The following is an 18,697-nucleotide window of genomic DNA, read 5'->3' as shown; positions in this document are numbered from 1 at the left end:
AATGGAAACGGAAGAGAATCGAAGCATTTGAAACGTGGTGTTGCAAAAGAATTTTGAAAATAAGGTGGCCTTATAAGGTAGAGAATGGAAGGTTCTCCACAGAATCATGAGGAAAGGAAGATATGGAAAACACTAGCAAGAAGATGGGACAAGATGATAGGACATCTGTTAAGACATTGTGGAATAATTTCCTTGATACTACAGGGAGTTACATAGAGTAAAAACTGTAGAGGAAGACAGATATTTGAAAACTTAAGAGCAATTAATTGAAGACATAGGCTGCAAGTGCTGCTCTGAGATGAAAAGATTGACACAGGAGAGGAATTTGTGGCAAGGTGCAATAAACCAATCAGAAGACTTAAAAAATGGCTGAAATTTCTCTTGCATTTTTGTTATGGTCGTATTGTGAGGTCCATGTGATGGGAAGTAATACATTACCTGACTGTTCTTGGAACATAAACTTTCACATTTTGACAATAATCCTCTCTGTGAGAGCATCAGACACTGGTATTTGACTAGCATTTCTGTGACACTCTGGCACTTATTAAAAAAATCTGTAGAGAAATTGGTCATGTCTCTTAAAGTCTTCTCTAACTTCTCATCTTGAGATCATCTACAGCTCCTCAAACATTCCTACAAAATAAGCATCCCTGGCTGAAGAGCAATACTCAAGAATCACTAGATCCACAGTTTTTAAGCCATTTATTTCATGGATAAACTTTCAATAAATATCTGTCTTATACCTTTGCCACAACTAGTTTTATGTGGTCATTCTATTCACTCTGGACACAAACTCCCTAGGTATTTTATGGTTGTTACTGTTTGCCATGGTTAAACACCGATAAAGTAATAGAATAATAATGGGTCTTTCCACCTGTTTATGAGCAACTTATTAAACTTATTTGTGATGAATACTGACTGCCAACCCCTGCACCAAGGGTAGATCCTACCTTCTGCCTTTCACTACAACTCTCTAACACTGCAAAATTTCCATACACAACGCTATAATCTTTCAGCAGCCTCACAGAGCTTCTGATATTATGCACTAGATCATTTACAAGGGGTGTCCCCGGAGGGATGGTCAATATTCAGGGATATGATGAGAGGATCATTCAAAGCAGAAGACTAGAGTAAACATGGGCTCTAAAATGCACACTGTAAGAACTGTTAACACTACTTCATCTTCTATTGCAAGTTCTTTGCTTTCCATATTTTGAGAGGAGGTAAGGACCAAAACAAGAAAAAAATGTCCGATAAACATGGGCTCTGAAGCACATAAATTAAGAGTTTTGAGCAATTGGTCATCTTCAGACTGTGAAACATGTCTATTCTACTGAAAAAGTGCTCATAGCTCATTTGCCTGCCGGAGTCTATGTCTACTATACAATTTTTTCTTGTTTTGGTGCATTCTACTTCCTCCCAAAATATAGAAAGGAAATAGCTTACAGTAGAAGAAATTTGTTTCCCAGCATCAGAGATGAAGAAATGCACATAGCTCTTAAGGTATGCATTTTAAAGCCCCTGATTACTAGACTTTTTTGCTTCAAATGATCGTTCCTGTCATACCTCTGAATACTGACCATTCTTGCTAATATACCCTGTACATATCATGAACAGCAATGGCCATTAAATGCTCCCATCGTACTACTGAAGTTACTTTTACATCAGTTAATTTTGTACCATTAAAGATGACACGAGAAACTCTATATGCTACAATGTCCTGAATGCAGTCACAAATTTTTTCTGAAACTTGGTAAGCTCTTATTTTGTTCACTAAATGTGTCAAGTACATTCTGGATGCCGTTATCTATCGATTCCTGAATTTCAGTGACAAACAGAATGTGCTTTGTTCCACATGCTCTATCCCTGTGTAATAGATATTGATTCCTACCGAGTGTCATTCTGAAGAGAAGCAGTAATACTCAAACATAAAACTTACTCATGATTCCACAAAATAGACAGATGTTAGTAATACAAACCTACAGTAATGTGTATCTGTCCAATGATTCTCCTTGAAAATGGGAATGACCTGCATTTATTTATTTATTGCTACTGCCTGGAGCTCATTATATCTCTAGTGACTTATGATAAACTGTTGCTAAAAAGTCGAGCAAGTTCTTTTGTGTAATCTAAACAGAATCCAAACTGATGGTCATGTTTGAATAAACCAAAGCCAAATTAAAAATATGCCTTTCCTGTTCTGAATGATTTTAGTTAATTTTCTATTCCCAATAACTTTTCAATCTCTGTCACTCTGGCATTTTTAAAATGATTGAAAGGAGGAATTCTATTACAAACCTTCAAAGCGAAAAAATATCAGAAGACTAGTGTTTCAGCCATCTCTGTCAACATTCATTTTGGTGCCAGAGTGATCACTGAATGACTGTATAGTATAGATGGTTCTAATTTGTTTACAGACTTGATGTAAGTCCAAAATTTTGTTAATATCTTGACAGACCAGTAAAAAAATTATTTTCAAATTCACTGGCCATTTCTTGCATTACTCTCCTTCTTACACCACTGATTTTCAAAAAGGCTTTAACTTTATTAACATCTAAGATGTAGCTGCTTTCTAAAATAGTTACTGAGTTACAGCAGATATGGGTCATCCCCCACAAACATGTACACTCATACACATCTAAGGTGTATTATACAACACTGTTTAATGTTAATCATCCGTACTTAACATCCTTATTTACAGAGAATTATGTTTCATGCTGATATTCAGATAATCTGCAACATGGATCCTGGCATACTTGCTATATATGTAAATCATTACCTTGTCATTGCACTTTATTAAAATAAAATACGTAGCTACCCTCATCACGTTTCAAGAGGCATCTGTGAAAACAGTCATGTTGTATCAATTACATTGTAATAACTATCTTATTATTATTACTATTGCTGTTATTATTTTGGACTAATGCCAAACAGAGACTAATACTGTGTACAAGAAACCTGAAGGATGAAATCTGCAGCTTAGGAAATGAGATTGGAGTTTCCATTATTAATAAAAAAATCAGAATGCATTTCACTTTAACAGCTTCCATTGCCATAGGTATTTTCAAAATGAGGAGCAATCTAACCAGAATGATTATTCCATATATTTGTAGGTTAGCACATATGAGAAATGGAGTGCGCATTTTATCAGTAATGAACAGACAGCTTAGATGATTTCTCAACAGAACATCTGTTGCCACATTTATAGCTAATCTTATCTGCAGATGTCAACTTCCCTTTCTCAAACACTTCACATTCTTCAGGCATGACATGAGCCACTACTTCTATTTTTTCCACATTCATATTTACTATGTAGTCTTCCCATGTCTGAATGGTCATGAGAACAGTGTACAATTTCTAATAACATGCATCACAACTGCTACTATTCCAATACCCACAGATCAATGAAAGAAGTAATATTTAGATAGCCACTTCAGAAGCACTTTTTCAGGTACGTCAATTATTATTTGCCAGTTTTCTACAAGTTTGGTTAAACAGTCCCTTAATGTTCCTGCCATCCTTGATAGCTTTCAGTACAAGCTTGTTAACAAGTTTTCTATGTTACTTCCGACTTTCAGACTTCTTCATAAGTAAGCTGTGCAATAATGCACAGGATTGTAGTAGAAATAAAATGTTGAAAACAACCTTGCTGACACTATGGATGAATAATAGAAATGATCATGTCTCCTCCACTGTGTGAGCAATAAGGTGAGGAGCCTGTAAAAGAACAGTTGCCTTGCACCTGATAGACATGTACCTAGTAGAACAGTTGACAATGGGAGGGACTGTCTGTGGCACACATTCAATGTAAAGAAACTCCCTAAAGATACAGATTACCACATAATAGGAGTAAGGCACAGCACAAGACTACAGATAAAATGACCCCAAATGAAATGTGTTTGGCTGCCAAGCATGCAATTAGTGAAACTTCTATGATACCGTAGCATAATACTATCAAAAGGTCTCTCACAAAACCCAAAGAAATTGTGATCATATGTAAAGACTATTAGTGGCACCAAAGTAAGACAAGAATTGAAATTGAAGGCAGTAAAAGAAAAGCAGAAAAGCTGAATTCTATTTTCAAACGTTCCTTTAAAAAATTAAAATCTAGTAGTAGTGCCCCATTTCTAATTCTCACATCACTGCAAATATGAGATATATAAATATTAGTGTCAAAGGTGCTGAGAAACAGCTGAAATCACTGAAACTGACAAAGCTCCAGAGACCAACGGAATCTCTACCAGACTCTATACAGAATTTATGGCCAAGTTAGCTCCTCTTTAAACCAAATATACCATACACCACTCGAAAAACTGTGTCACTAGTTAGAAGAGAGCACAAGTCACACCTGTCTACATGAATGGTAACAGAAGTGATACATAAACTACTATCCAACACCCCTGACATCCATTGTTGTGGAACCTTAGAATATATTCTGTGCTCAAACATAATGACGTTCTACATGCCATTCACCATGGACCCAAAGAAACTGATCATATGAAACCCGACTCACACTTTTTCTTACATGACATTCCAAGTCCTGGATCATGGCAGCCAGGTAGATACAGTATTTTTTGACTTCCAAGAAGCATTTGACTTGGTAAAACTCCTACACTTTTTGTCGAATGTAAGACTGGATGGGGGTACTGAGTGAAATTTGTGACTGGTAGGGAGAACGCAGATGTTATGTTGGATGGAGATTCATTTACAGTTGTAGAAATAACTTCAGATGAGTCCCAAGGAGGTGTGTTGGGATCCTTGCTGTTCATGTTGTATATTAATGACCTTGCAGATTAACCTGACTTTTTGCAGATGACGCAGTTATCTGTAATGAAGTACTGTCTGAAAGAAACTGTGTAAATATTCAGTCAGATCTTGATAAGATTCCAAAGTGGTGCAAAGACTGGTAACTTTATTTAAATGTTCAGAAATGGAAAATTTTGCACTTCACGAAACAAAAACAAGTGTAGTTTCCTATGACTACAATATCAATGACTCACAAATATAAATGGTCAACTCGTCCGCATACCTGGATTGAACAATTTGTAGGAATATGAAATGGAACAATGACATAGGTTCAGTTGTAGGTAAAGCAGGTAACAAATCTTGGCTCACTGGTGGAATACTACGGAAATGTAATGAGTCTATGAAGGAAATTGCTTAAAAAACATCTGTGTGACCCATTCTGCAATATTGCTCAAAAAACATTCTTGCGACTTATTCTACAACACTCCTCAACTGCATGGGAGCTGTAGCGCATAGTGCTAACAGGAGATATTGACTGTATACAAAGAAGGCCAGCACAAATGGTCACAGGTTTGTATGATTATAGGGAGAGAGTCATGGAGATGCTGAAGAAACTGAGCTATTAGACAGTTTAATATGATGGAAACTATACAAAAAAAAAAGACTACTTACAAAGTTTCAAAGACCAGCTTTAAGTGGGGAATCCAGGAATATACTACAATCTCTTACATACCACTCACTTGATGTTATTGACTTCAGCCTGAGGAATGGTTAGATGCAACTCTCGATGCTACTCAGGGGCGTTTATGTCTAAAGTGACAAAGTGCTAAAAGTCTGACAGGCAGTATTCTTAACAACCCAACATACAGGGCGTTCAATTGAGTACTGCTATGGGAGGGATAAAATGATCAGATAGTGATCACTATCACAAAGATGTGTAACTTTTATTGAATAAATGGGTAAATTCAAAACAAAAAGCTTAAGACTTTATAACACCTACTCTAAGAAGTTACCAAGGTTTGTGGTCTCAGAGCTGCACCAGAAAGGGTTATGGGCATTTATGCCGAAAAGAAAAAATAATGGGCGGGATTAACTGGCAGATAAAATCAATAATCCCACAGTATGTCATCAAAACCTCGAGATGAGGACATATGTTGCAAATGTGATTTCTACACTCGTCTGTGTGCACATTGCCACAACTTTAGCCATGGTATCAAGTGGTGTTTGGTTACTAGAGGTAATCTCAAGGACCAGAGTACACAACCTGCCAGATGTTCTTTCAGGCTCAATTCTGTTCAGTAATTACGTATAATGGGTGAATATGTTGTGGGGAATTTGGCTTCCTGAAGCCACAGTGTAAAGCGACAGCAAGTGCTCCAGTTTAGCTAGGTAGTGACTAACTATAAACAATTCTGTGTGTGTGTGTGTGTGTGTGTGTGTGTGTGTGTGTGTGTGTGTGTGTGTGTGTGTGTGCGTGTGCGCGCGGGCGCGCGCGCACATGCACTTATAGGGCAGCTGGGCCTGCCATTGTCTGTGGTTTCTTCATTTCCTCCTTCTCTTTATGGTTTCTCCTTTCCTTCCTCTTACTTCTAATTGAATCTGGATTTAGGAGAAAAAATATCCAGGCCGAGTCTGGTACAGATGACAAAAGGCTCCTCTGCGGCCCAATATTCACCTTTTTTGCAGCCACTGGCTGTCATTAGGGTGTGGAATTGTGGGGGTTAGGGTAGTAAGACCAGGAGGGGGGAGCCCTCTGCTAGAAGTCTTTACTGTATGGGTGGATAGAGTTGAAGTCCCCAGCACATACATAGAAGCAGTTGGGGGGAAGGGGCGAGAGTGAGGGTAGCCTTCCTTATATGAACGGATGAAATAAAATGGCTGCTAGGGACCAGTGACCAGGAGGGGGAGGCAACATATCTCCTCACTGCACATGATGTAAAGGTTACATTTCAGGAGTAGCTTATAATCATCTGGACAGGGTAAAGATGCTCCACTTATGCCCGATTTCTTTGATGTGTTAAAACAATAATAGATGATGATATCTTGCAACAAGGCAGGCTGGTGATCGGTGGGAGTGATCCTCCACAAAATTTGTGCAGTGAGCCAGTTGCAAAACGGTCATACATGTGTAGAGATGCCTGTAATCTCTACAGGTAGGTTGATTTGTACAAGATGACACGTGGTCAAATCTTGTGCACTTGGTGTGGGAGGTACACAGATTTTTACATAAAATCTGTAAACATAATCTTAACTCTCTGCAGTGATAAGTCACCCTCAAGTCACAGTGTATCAACGCAAATGAGTGAGGGAGAAAGCTGTTTTAATCAGCACAGATCTGTTCCACACTTTGTTTATTGAAATACCTTATTCTACATGTCTTCAATTTCTTCCACAAAAAATAATAGCTAGGAATTTGAAAAGGATTCACAGTCAGTCATAGTATGGATCAGGAACTGAAGCACGTATCTCTCTCCTTGCTTAACAGGTTACTTTTCATTTCAATTCATAGCTAATGAGGGGAAAAATACTGGGATTATATTCTTCTGTGTTAAAGTAAGTCAACTGATCTTATGAGACTGCTGGGGCTGTACGACTCCAGAGTGGTTTAACTTGGTTCTCTTAGTTGCTATTGGTCTGTCATGGTGCCTCTCACTCATTTCCCTATGAGTGCCACCCTACCAAGGCCATGGCCACTTGGCATGGAGGTCATTGCTCTGAAGTACCAAATAAGACAAACAATATAAACTCATACTCCTGAGCATTTACTGGGAGTGATCAGCTCAGGCATCGACAGTGTATTCCCTGTATAGTCAGTGAGCTACACTGTGGGAGTTCCTGCTGACACACACACACATGCACGCACGCACGCACGCACACACCCACCCACACCCACACACACAGAGTGACATTCTCTGAAGGGCCTGGAATACGAAGAAATTTGGAGGACAGTAAGTAGGTGAAACTTGTTAATGGCAGCCATTTGTAAATGAACTGAATGGGGTGCAAGATCTATCAAATAAGGCAAAGTTGAATAACCAAAAATGACTGGAGGTCGGTTCAAGTCAACATTAGGTAGGGCAATTGCTGGAGGTCAAGCTGAAGGGAATGAAACAGTCATAGAATAGTTCCTTGGCCCGAGAAGAGGAGATATGCCGAGATGGCTTGGGTCTGGTGTTTGCACACACATACTCCAAAAGAATTGTGAGCCCCTGGGATACATAAATTTTGAAAGAATTATGGTACAATGGCATCTCTATGTTACTTCACATAGAATGGAAGTAAATGATATTGGATTTACAGAAAATATACTTGTAATGAAAACTAGACTGAAAAATCTTGTGAATAAGACTCTACAACTGGATCTGCATAATGCAATTATTCTTGAACAGGGATCATGAAGATAATATTAGTTTAATTATAGTGCACACAGAGGTGTATAAACAATCATTCATTCCACACTCCACCTGTGCACAGAAAGGGAAAAGCCCTAATAACTGGCACAATGGGAAGTACCCTCTGCCACACACTTCTACATCTACATAAATACTCCTCAGGCCACCATAAGGTGTCCTCTTCTGTTCCACTCACAAAAGGAGTGGGAGAAAAACGACTGACTATAACACTCTGGACAGGCTGTAATTGAAATGTCCTGGCAGATTAAAACTGTGTGCTGGACCGAAACTCAAACTCAGGACCTTTTCCAGGAGTGCTAGTTCTGCTAGGTTCACAGGAGAGCTTCTGTGAAGTTTGGAAAGTAGGAGACGAGGTACTGGCGGAAGTAAAGCTGTAGGATAGGGTGCGAGTCGTGCTTGGGTAGCTCAGATGGTACAGCACTTGCCTGCGAAAGGCAAAGGCCCCGACTTCAAGTCTCGGTCCGGCACACAGTTTTAATCTGCCAGGAAGTTTCATATCACCGCACACTCTGCTGCAGAGTGAAAATCTCGTTCAGGCTGTAATTGCTCTAACTTGACTTCGTGGTCCTTACATAAAATGTGCATTGGTGTCAATAGAATTCATACTGCCTTAGTGTGTATATAAAATAAATGTAAGATTAAGTAAATTATTATTAGTATTCTGGATTAAAGGAACCTGAAGTGTTGACTTTTCAGCACTAAAGGCAACATGGGATGTGAATTGGGATGGGCGGATAGGAGGGAGGAAGGAAGGGGAAGCTGTTGGGTGGAGGGTGCGGAGGCATTGATTTAGCTGAGACTGAAGCCAGAACAATAACTGGAGTGCAGTTGCCTAGTTCAGAGAAGCTGATGGTGGACAGATCCGGATGGCATGATTTGTGAAGCAGTCATTGAAATTGAGCATGTTGTGCCACCGAATGGTCAACTTTGTTCCTGACAACAGTTTCACAGTGGCCACTCATCATGGTGGACTGCTAGTTGGTAGTCATACCAACATAAAAAGCAGTGCAGTGTGTGCAGCGTAGTTTGTATACAATGTAGCTATTTCTAAAGGTGGCCTGGCCTCTGATGGGTTAGGATAAGCCTGTGACAGGACTGGAGTACACCATGTTGGGTGGCTGTATTAGGCATGTCTTACAGGGATATGATCCCTGTGGCATGGGGTTGTCAGTACAAGTGGCTTAGGGATGTGGTAAAATGACATGTAGGTTGAGTGAGTGACGGAACACCATTTTGGGAGGGGTAGAAAGGATCTTGAATATGGCGTCCCTCATTTCAGGGTAGAATAAGAGATCATCAAAGACCTGGCAAAGGACACAGTTCAGTTGTTCTAGTCCAGAGTGATACTGGATGAGGAGGAGGGTGCTCCTTTATGGCTAATTCTTGGGGGTGGTGGGAGGATTGGGTGTGTGTGAGGATACAGCATGGGAAATCTGTTTGTAGACTAGGTTTCGGAGGTGGTGTCTGTATATGAAGGCCTTTGTGAGGCCTTCACCAAGATTGGCAAGGGAGTGCTTGTCACTGCAGATATGTTGTCTATTAATGGCTGAGCTGTATGAGAGGGATTTTTTTGGTGTGGAAGACATGGCACCTGCCAAAATGAAGATACTGTTGGTGGTGAGTGGGTTTAATGGGGTCAAAGGTATGGATGGAGCCAATATAGAGGTGTAGCTCAATTTCCAGGAAGATGGTGCATTGGGTAGGAGTATAACAAGGTGAAATGGATGGGAGAAAAGGTACTGTGGTTATGAAGGAATATAGATAGTGTGTCTTGGCCCTGAGAACAGATCTTGAAGGTATCATCAATGAACCTGAACTAGACTAGCAGTTGGCAATTTTGGGAGGCTAGGAATGTTTCCTCTAGCTGGTCCATAAACAGTTTGGCACAGGACAATGCCATGTGGGTGGCCATGGCTGTGCTGTCGATTTGTTTGTAAGCCTCCCCTTCAAAGAAAAGTCGACGTGAGCCAGAATATAGTTAGTAAGCTATATAAGGAATAAGTTGGTTTGTTTGGAGTCTGAAGAATGTTGGGAGAGATGTTGTATGACAACAGCAAGGTCATGATGGATGTTGGTGTACAGGGAAATGTATCAATTGTGATGAGTAGGGATCCAGGAAGTAAAAGGGTGTGCCACTTCCAGCTGACTGCTACAATTGTGCCAGCCCATATGCCAGCCACCGTCCTTCCCACATTCCTGGCCGGCAAACTGGCCACCTCCATGTGAGCAGCTAGCCAGCCACTCTCAATCGCTCTCCTTACCGGCCACTTACCTCCCTCTCTACCTACCCCATCCCACCCAACACTACACCCACCAATACTAGTGTGCCCGCCAAAATATAGCACTGACTTTGTTAATCCAGCCAGCACCATGTAGGAGCATATGTATATCTGTGTGTGTGTGTGTGTGTGTGTGTGTGTGTGTGTATTTTACTCTTGCTGAGCAAAGGATAATTCTGAAAATTAGCCAGCTTTTTTATTTTGTGTGTGCACCAATCAGCAGCTGAACGTTTCTGCTTTTCAGTGAGTGGCATCCTTTAATCCAAATGTTTTATATTCTACAAGAGCTTTCCAACAACAACTTCACAGTGCACCGGTAAGTTAAAATATAAAATATTTTTACAGCTAACATTGGAAAACCAAATTTTTGTCTAAACAAGAATGTGCAAATCTAATAATGTAATAAATTGACTAATAAAATAAGAAAATAACAGTGATTTGGCTGACTCTGGCATTATTAATGACTCCAATGTCCTAATAATTATGCTCTGGATACCATGCTTAAATGTAAAGTAAAATTTAAGCAACTGGGTAAAATTTAGATAAAAATTATTGTTGTTGTTGTCTTCAGTCCAGAGACTGGTTTGATGCAGCTCTCCATGCTACTCTATCCTGTGCAAGCTTCTTCATCTCCCAGTACCCACTGCAACCTACATCCTTCTGAATCTGTTCAGTGTATTCATTTCTTGGTCTCCCCCTACGATTTTTACCCTCCACGCTGCCCTCCAATACCAAATTGGTGATCCCCTGATGCCTCAGAACATGTCCTACCAACCGATCCCTTCTTCTAGTCAAGTTGTGCCACAAGTTTCTCTTCTCCCCAATTATACTCAATACCTCCTCATTAGTTATGTGAGCTAACAATCTAATCTTCAGCGTTCTTCTGTAGCACCACATTCCAAAAGCTTCTATTCTCTTCTTGTCTAAACTATTTATCATCCATGTTTCACTTCCATACATGGCTACATTCCACACATATACTTGCAGAAATGACTTCCTGACATTTAAATCTATACTCAATGTTAACAGATTTCTCTTCTTCAGAAATGCTTTCCTTGCCATTGCCAGTCTACATTTTATATCCTCTCTACTTAGACCATCATCAGTTATTTTGCTCCCCAAATAGCAGAACTCCTTTACTACTTTAAGTGTCTCATTTCCTAACCTAATTCCCTCACCATCACCCGACTTAATTCGACTACATTCCATTAACTTTCTTTTGCTTTTGTTGATGTTCATCTTATATCCTCCATTCAAGACACTGTCCATTCCTTTCAACAGCTCTTCCAGGTCCTTTGCTGTCGCTGACAGAATTACAATGTCATCGGTTTGTTTTTATTTCTTCTCCATGGATTTTAATTTCTACTCCAAATTTTTCTTTTGTTTCCTTTACTGCTTGCTCAATATACAGATTGAATAACATTGGGGATATGCTACAACCCTGTCTCACTCCCTTCCCAACCACTGCTTCCCTTTCATGCCCCTCGACTCTTCTAACTGCCATCTGTTTTCTGTACAAATTGTAAGTAGCCTTTTGCACCCGGTATTTTACCCCTGCCACCTACAGAATTTGAAAGAGAGTATTCCAGTCAACATTGTCAAAAGCTTTCTCTAAATCTACAAATGCTAGAAAAGTAGGTTTGCCTTTCCTTAATCTAGCTTCTAAGATAAGTTGTAGGGCCAGTATTGCCTTGTGTGTTTCAACATTTCTACGGAATCCAAACTGATCTTCCCCGAGGTCGGCTTCCACCAGTTTTTCCATTCATCTGTAAAGAATTCGTGTTAGTATTTTGCAGCCATGACTTATTAAACTGATAGTTCAGTAATTTTCACATCTGTCAACACCTGCTTTCTTTGGCATTGGAATTAATATATTTTTCTTGAAGTCTGAGGGTATTTTGCCTGTCTTATACATCTTGCTCACCAGATGGTAGACTTTTGTCAGGGCTGGCTCTCCCAAGGCTATCAGTAGTTCTAATGGAATGTTGTCTACTCCCGGGGCCTTGTTTTCACTTTTCAGTGCTCTGTCAAAATCTTAATGCAGTATTGTATCTCCCATTTCATCTTCATGCTCTTCCATTTCCATAATGTTGTCCTCAAGTACATCGCCCTTGTATAGACCCTCTATATACTCCTTCCACCTTTCTGCTTTCCCTTTTTTGCTTAGAACTGGGTTTCCATCTGAGCTCTTGATATTCATACAAGTGGATCTCTTTGCTCCAAAGGTCTCTTTAATTTTCCTGTAGGCAGTATTTGTCTTACCCCTAGTGACATATGCATCTACATCCTTACGGTTGTCCTCTAGCCATCCCCGCTTAGCCATTTTGCACTTCCTGTCGATCTCATTTTTGATGTTTGTATTCCTTTTTGCCTGCTTCATTTACTGCATTTTTATATTTTCTCCTTTCGTCAATTAAATTCAATAATTCTACAGTTACCCAAGGATTTTTACTAGGCGTCTTTTTACCTACTTATCCTCTGCTGCCTTCATTACTTCATCTCTCAAAGCTACTCGTTCTTCATCTGCTTTATTTCTTTTCTCCATTCTGGTCAATCGTTCCCTAATGATCTCCCTGAAACTCTGGTTCTGTCAGTTTATTCAGGTCCCATCTCCTTAAATTACTACCTTTTTGCAGTGTCTTCAGTTTTAATCTACAGTTCATAACCAATAGATTGTGGTCAGAGTCCACATCTGCTCCTGGAAATGTCTTACAATTTAAACCTGGTTCCTAAATCCATGTCTTACCATTATATAATCTATCTGAAACCTTCCAGTATATCCAGGCCTCTTCCATGTATACAACCTTCTTTCATGATTCTTGAACCAAGTGTTAGCTATGATTAAGTTATGCTCTGTGCAAAATTCTACCCAGCGGCTTCCTCTTTCATTCCTTACCCTCATTCCATATTCACCTACTACATTTCCTTCTCTTCCTTTTCCTATGACTATTAAATTTTCATCTCCCTTCACTACAAGAATGATTTCTTTTATCTCATCATACATTTCTTCAATCTATTCGTCATCTGCGGAGCTAGTTGGCATATAAACTTGTACTACTGTGGTAGGCATGGGCTTCGTGTCTATCTTGGCCATAATAATGCGTTCACTAAGCTGTTTTTTAGTAGCTTACCCACAATCCTATTTTTTATTCATTATTAAACCTACTCCTGCATTACCCCTATTTGATTTTGTACTTATAACACTGTAGTCACCTGACCAGAAGTCTTGTTCCTCCTGCCACCGAACTTCACTAATTCCCACTATATCTAACTTTAACCTATCCATTTCCCTTTCTAAATTTTCTAACCTACCTGCCCGATTAAGGGATCTGACATACCACACTCCGATCTGTAGAACACCAGTTTTCTTTCTCCTGATAACACCGTCCTCCTGTGTAGTTCCCGCCTGGAGATCCGAATGGGGGGACTATTTTACCTGCGGAATATTTTACCCAAGAGGACACCATCATCAGTTAAGCATACAGTAAAGCTGCATGCCCTCGGGAAAAATTACGGCTTTCAGCTGTTCGCAGTACCAACACAGCAAGGCCGTTTTCGTTAGTGTTAAAACAAGACCAGATCAGTCAATCATCCAGATTGTTGCCCTTGCAACTACTGAAAAGGCTGCTGCCCCTCTTCAGGAACCACACATTTGCCTGGCCTCTCAACAGATATCCCTCCGTTGTGGTTGCACCTGCAGTATGGCTATCTGTATCACAGAAGCACGCAAGCCTCCCCACTAACAGCAAGGTCCATGCTTCATGTGGGGGGGGGGGGGGGGGGGGGGGGGAACAGAAAACTGAAACTTCAAAATGTAAGTCAGACTATCTAAAATATTGTAATCTCTCTCTTTTAAAAAACGACTAATTTTTTTAAAAAAAGGAAGACTAACATGAAATACATAAAAAAATCTTACATTTTATATCATCACCCAAACAATAAACATCAGTGTTCTGAAAAAATCAAAATTTGAGACCTCAAGGTCCAATATGCTGGTTACATTCACAGAAAATGATTTTCTATACTTCAATCACAAAGCAACTACAACTAAATTAGCATAAAATTTCAGCAGTAGTATTAGAATAATGAATCTTCACAAATCATTGATTTGCTTGATGCAGTTCTGTGGCATTATGAAGCAAATTTGTCTGGAGAAAACGTGCTCTATACTTTGGAATATCACTGCTAGAAGTTATCTATTTGTAATAGTTTTGAAATCTATTTGTAACAGTTTTGTATGAGATTTTTTGGTTATTGTAATTGGTTGGCTCTGAGCACTATGGGACTTAACATCTATGGTCATCAGTCCCCTAGAACTTAGAACTACTTAAACCTAACTAACCTAAGGACAGCACACAACACCCAGCCATCACGAGGCAGAGAAAATCCCTGACCCCGCCGGGAATCGAACCCGGGAACCCGGGCGTGGGAAGCGAGAACGCTACCGCACGACCACGAGATGCGGGCTTTATTGTAATTAGTAAGGTATAGTATAGCTTCAGAATCTACCCCCAGACACCACATGGAAACTGAAACTGGCTGTCCTAAGTTTTCTTTTCATCATTTTTAGGGAAATGTGAATAGCAGCGTTAAGAAAGAAAATAATAAATTAGCGCAAGCATAAAATGAAGCTGCTAAAGTACAGTACGGTACAAGTTAAAGTGTAAAATATTACAAGACAGTGGTGTTAAGATACTGACAACATTTTCACGATGTCATTCACATTTTAAAGTGCAGCAACTATTTACATGTTAATTTCTACAACCTCTCACCTTGGCAAGCATTCACTAGATTGTCAACGACCACCACCTCATACCCGGAGTTTAGTAATTCAATTACTGTGTGTGAGCCCACATACCCAGCCCCACCAGTTACCAGTATCGTAGCTGCCATTCTGTCACGTCCACCTTCAAGTGATGCTTACGTTGCTGTGCCAGCAAAACGATACGTACACACATTCTTGTCGTGCCATTGTTTCTTTTATCACGTGCTTATCGCGATTTTTATTGGGCCGCCTACATGTTTGATAACAACACTGTCAAACATCAACACAAAGAAATAACAACTATCCGTTTTCGATGCGACATACCTAAGAAGTTCCTATGAAGACATTTCAATCTAACATAGTAACGATTTAATCTTTGGAAGCTTCAACATTCTTTAATATCTTTGTTCGTATGAGAGAGAATATGCGTCAGATGGCGCTTGCAGTACGCCGAAAGTGATATTCGTTGACAGTGGACTTTAATTTTGAAACCGGAAACGAGTTCCCAGCGATGCTGTTGAGTTGTGGTAGTGTACAGTATTGAAAGTCATACTCAGAAGATTGAATTAGGTACGTAAGATTAAAAAAGGGTGCTTGGTGTTATTATGATCTATGCGCCCATGGCGTATAATTTCGAAAGTTCGCAGATTTTCCACTCGTAATATCACAGTCAAATGTAATTGAAATAATGTTTCAGAGTTCAGTATCACTATGTCTGGCGACATCTCGGATGACAAAAAGGTTGGTCAATGTACTATCACGAACTTAAAGAGCGTTTTGCATTAATTCAATAATTTTACAACAGTTTCTGCCTCCCTTAGGATGAAGAAAAGGTCTACGGCGGGTGCGAGGGCCCCGATGCAATGTATGTCAAACTGATATCGTCGGATGGCCACGAATTTATAGTCAAACGAGAACATGCCCTGACGTCGGGAACTATTAAAGCTATGCTCAGCGGACCTGGACAGTTCGCTGAAAATGAAACCAATGAAGTTAATTTTAGAGAAATCCCGTAAGTTTTCAACTGTTTATATCTCTTGCCTTAATTAGAAAAATATGGTTTTGTTTGTGTGTCTGTAAAGTAGATACTGTCAGACGTTTATTGACACGTTATGTTGTTGCTGATTATCTCAGTTTTTTCTCTTTAAAACTAGGGTGAGCACTGCAGTATTTGTTAATTTGCAATGCGACATAGAATATATTGTTACAATGGTGCATTGTGTGTAGAATTTCACTTATGTCAGAACTCTAATTTTCAGCTCTCATGTTCTGCAGAAGGTGTGTATGTACTTTACGTACAAAGTACGTTACACGAACAGCTCAACGGAGATACCAGAATTCCCTATTGCACCTGAGATTGCTCTAGAGTTGTTGATGGCTGCTAACTTCCTTGATTGTTAATTTTTGCTTTCATCATATTACATTGTGTGATGTTGGTTACTCTTTGGTAGTTCATTAATACCCAGTGATACTGTTAGATGAAACGTATGTTCCAAATTATGATTCAGTGAGAATGAACCTTAGTACAACCTTGTTGTTTAATAGGTAGTATGTAACTTAAAAACAAATGTTAGTTGCCAAGTGAAGAGGTGATTGTTTAGGAGCAGATCATGTTCAGATGTAACTTTCATCTTTGTGGCTTTGTGTTTTGGCCACCAAGTGAATTGAATTAATAAGTTAAATTTTCTGCTCCAAGAAATAGTCAGCTTTAATTTTGTGCATACCAGAGCAGATTTTTGTGTACTGTCAGAAGGTCCCTCCAAGAGAAGCCAGATTTTGTAGTGTTCAGGTGTTTTGTTAATACTGTCTTGGCAATCCCATTTTTCAGTGAAGCGGAACATTCATTTTATCTAGATAAATATTTATGCTAAATGTGTAGAATTTTTTCCTCCCATTTTTGTACTGTGATACTGAGAGTGGGGCTGCAGATTATTCAGTATAGAGCCACATAAGTTACAACTAACTGTAAGAACAAATTAGTTCATTTACAGCCATAAACTAGTGCAGTATTTATGGTATTTAACAGATACAGGTGAATATAATAGTCACCTTATTGTTTGAATTTAAACATTTCAGGTCAAAATCCTTCAGCTAATTTCAGTAGCAAGAAAATGAGACCTCACAAGAGGTTCTTTTGTGTTTAAAAAAATGAACTTTGTAAGTTACTACCGTTAGTAAGTGGAATTCACTTTTTCCAGGAGAATCTTTTGACTTCTAGATTTGCATTGTAACTCAAGGAACAGCTCATAAATTATTTCCACACTATATCAATTCCTGAGAGACTGCTTGAACCTGCATTGAGCCATTACTTAAGAACAAAGAGTAATTGGAAAAAATCATGTTCCATGTACTAATCATGGCATTGCTGTTTAGTTTCCATATCATTAAGTGATCATTTGCATGTACAAAATATAAACTTCTGTAAATGATCTGTTGAATTTTATACTTCTTGTCATGGCATTTAAGTTATTTTTGTTATTATTTTAAGCAACTCAAAGACTGTATCTTTTAAATTGATTAAATCTGTGAAGCTTCTTTAATGCATCTGTTACAAATTGTGATATTCTTTATTTTATCATACTGTTTGTGGAGGAAAAAGTGGAAAGGTTAAAACAGTTGATACTGATTGGAGCAAAGTCTGGAATAATATTTAATGTGTACATACAATTTTTGGTACCTTTTTGTAGAGGAAATAGAAGTGACAGATTTATTGCAATCATGTTAATGTGGTGTGCAGAAACTGCAGATTGAAATTCTCTGGCTAGTGTATGTAGAATTGTGTAACAGTTGAAGTTTCTGTTCCAACATTTATTCAGAAGGTGTGACACATTCAGCGCGCTGTTCTAACTAATTGATATCCTGTCACCCTGAATTTAATCCCACTCGTGAACCTTACTTTTGTTTCCACCATTGCTGCTTTGATGTGTAGATTGAACAGCAGGGGTGATAGACTCATACTCCTTCTTTAATCTGAATGCTTCTTCCATTCTTAGTGTTCCCTCTTGGTTTTTGTACATATTGCATATTACCACCGTTCACTATAGCTTACTCCTATTTTTCTAAGAATTTCAAACAGCATGCATCACTTTGTGTTGTTGAGCCTGTTTTCCAAGTCGACCAAACCTATGAAGCTCTTTGGTCTTGTTTCTGTTAAGTGCAATGTCAGGACTGCCCCTCTGCTGCCTTTACCTTTCCAAAGCCCTTCTAACAGATTCTCAACTCTTTTCTATTCTTCTGTGTATTATTCTTGTCAGCAAATTGGACGCAAGTGCTATTAAGCCAATTGTGTGATAGTTTTTGCACTTACAGCTCTTGCCATCTTCGGAATGTGTGGATGACACTTTTCTGAAATTGTGATACAATGTCCCAAGTCACATAGATTCTGCACACAAACATGAATAGCGGTTTGGTTGCCACATCACCCTATGATTTTAGAAATTCTGATGGGATACTACCTATCCCTTCTGCTTTATCTAATCTCAAGTCTTCAAGCT

The 18,697-nt window shown here is 39.2% G+C and overlaps 2 protein-coding genes across 3 annotated transcripts in view; one reads left to right on the top strand and one right to left on the bottom strand.

Annotated features, from left to right (window-relative positions):
* Positions 1 to 15,509, bottom strand: part of LOC124619347 (UDP-glucose 4-epimerase) — a 109,493-nt gene extending 93,984 nt beyond the window's left edge. Inside the window, exon 1 of one of the 2 annotated variants that reach the window (XM_047145666.1) lies at positions 15,363 to 15,509. In XM_047145666.1, coding sequence (XP_047001622.1) covers positions 15,363 to 15,396 — 34 coding nt within the window. In that variant the 5' untranslated portion in view covers positions 15,397 to 15,509. Of the gene's footprint in view, positions 1 to 15,210 lie in introns of both variants that reach the window. The other variant, XM_047145665.1, reaches the window with a different exon arrangement.
* A 104-nt stretch (positions 15,510 to 15,613) lies between these two features.
* LOC124619348 (elongin-C) lies at positions 15,614 to 17,743 on the top strand. The gene is made up of 4 exons (XM_047145667.1): positions 15,614 to 15,773; positions 15,901 to 15,944; positions 16,025 to 16,215; positions 16,463 to 17,743. The coding sequence occupies exons 2-4, from the start codon at positions 15,915 to 15,917 to the stop codon at positions 16,602 to 16,604; spliced, it is 363 nt and encodes a 120-aa protein (XP_047001623.1). The 5' UTR covers positions 15,614 to 15,773; positions 15,901 to 15,914; the 3' UTR covers positions 16,605 to 17,743.
* The last annotated feature ends 954 nt before the right edge of the window (positions 17,744 to 18,697 follow it).

This window comes from Schistocerca americana, chromosome 6 (assembly GCF_021461395.2).
Source record: "Schistocerca americana isolate TAMUIC-IGC-003095 chromosome 6, iqSchAmer2.1, whole genome shotgun sequence".
NCBI classification, from domain to species: domain Eukaryota; kingdom Metazoa; phylum Arthropoda; class Insecta; order Orthoptera; family Acrididae; genus Schistocerca; species Schistocerca americana.
Note: the sequence above shows the minus strand (reverse complement) of the source record. Positions and strands in the feature narration are given on the sequence as shown.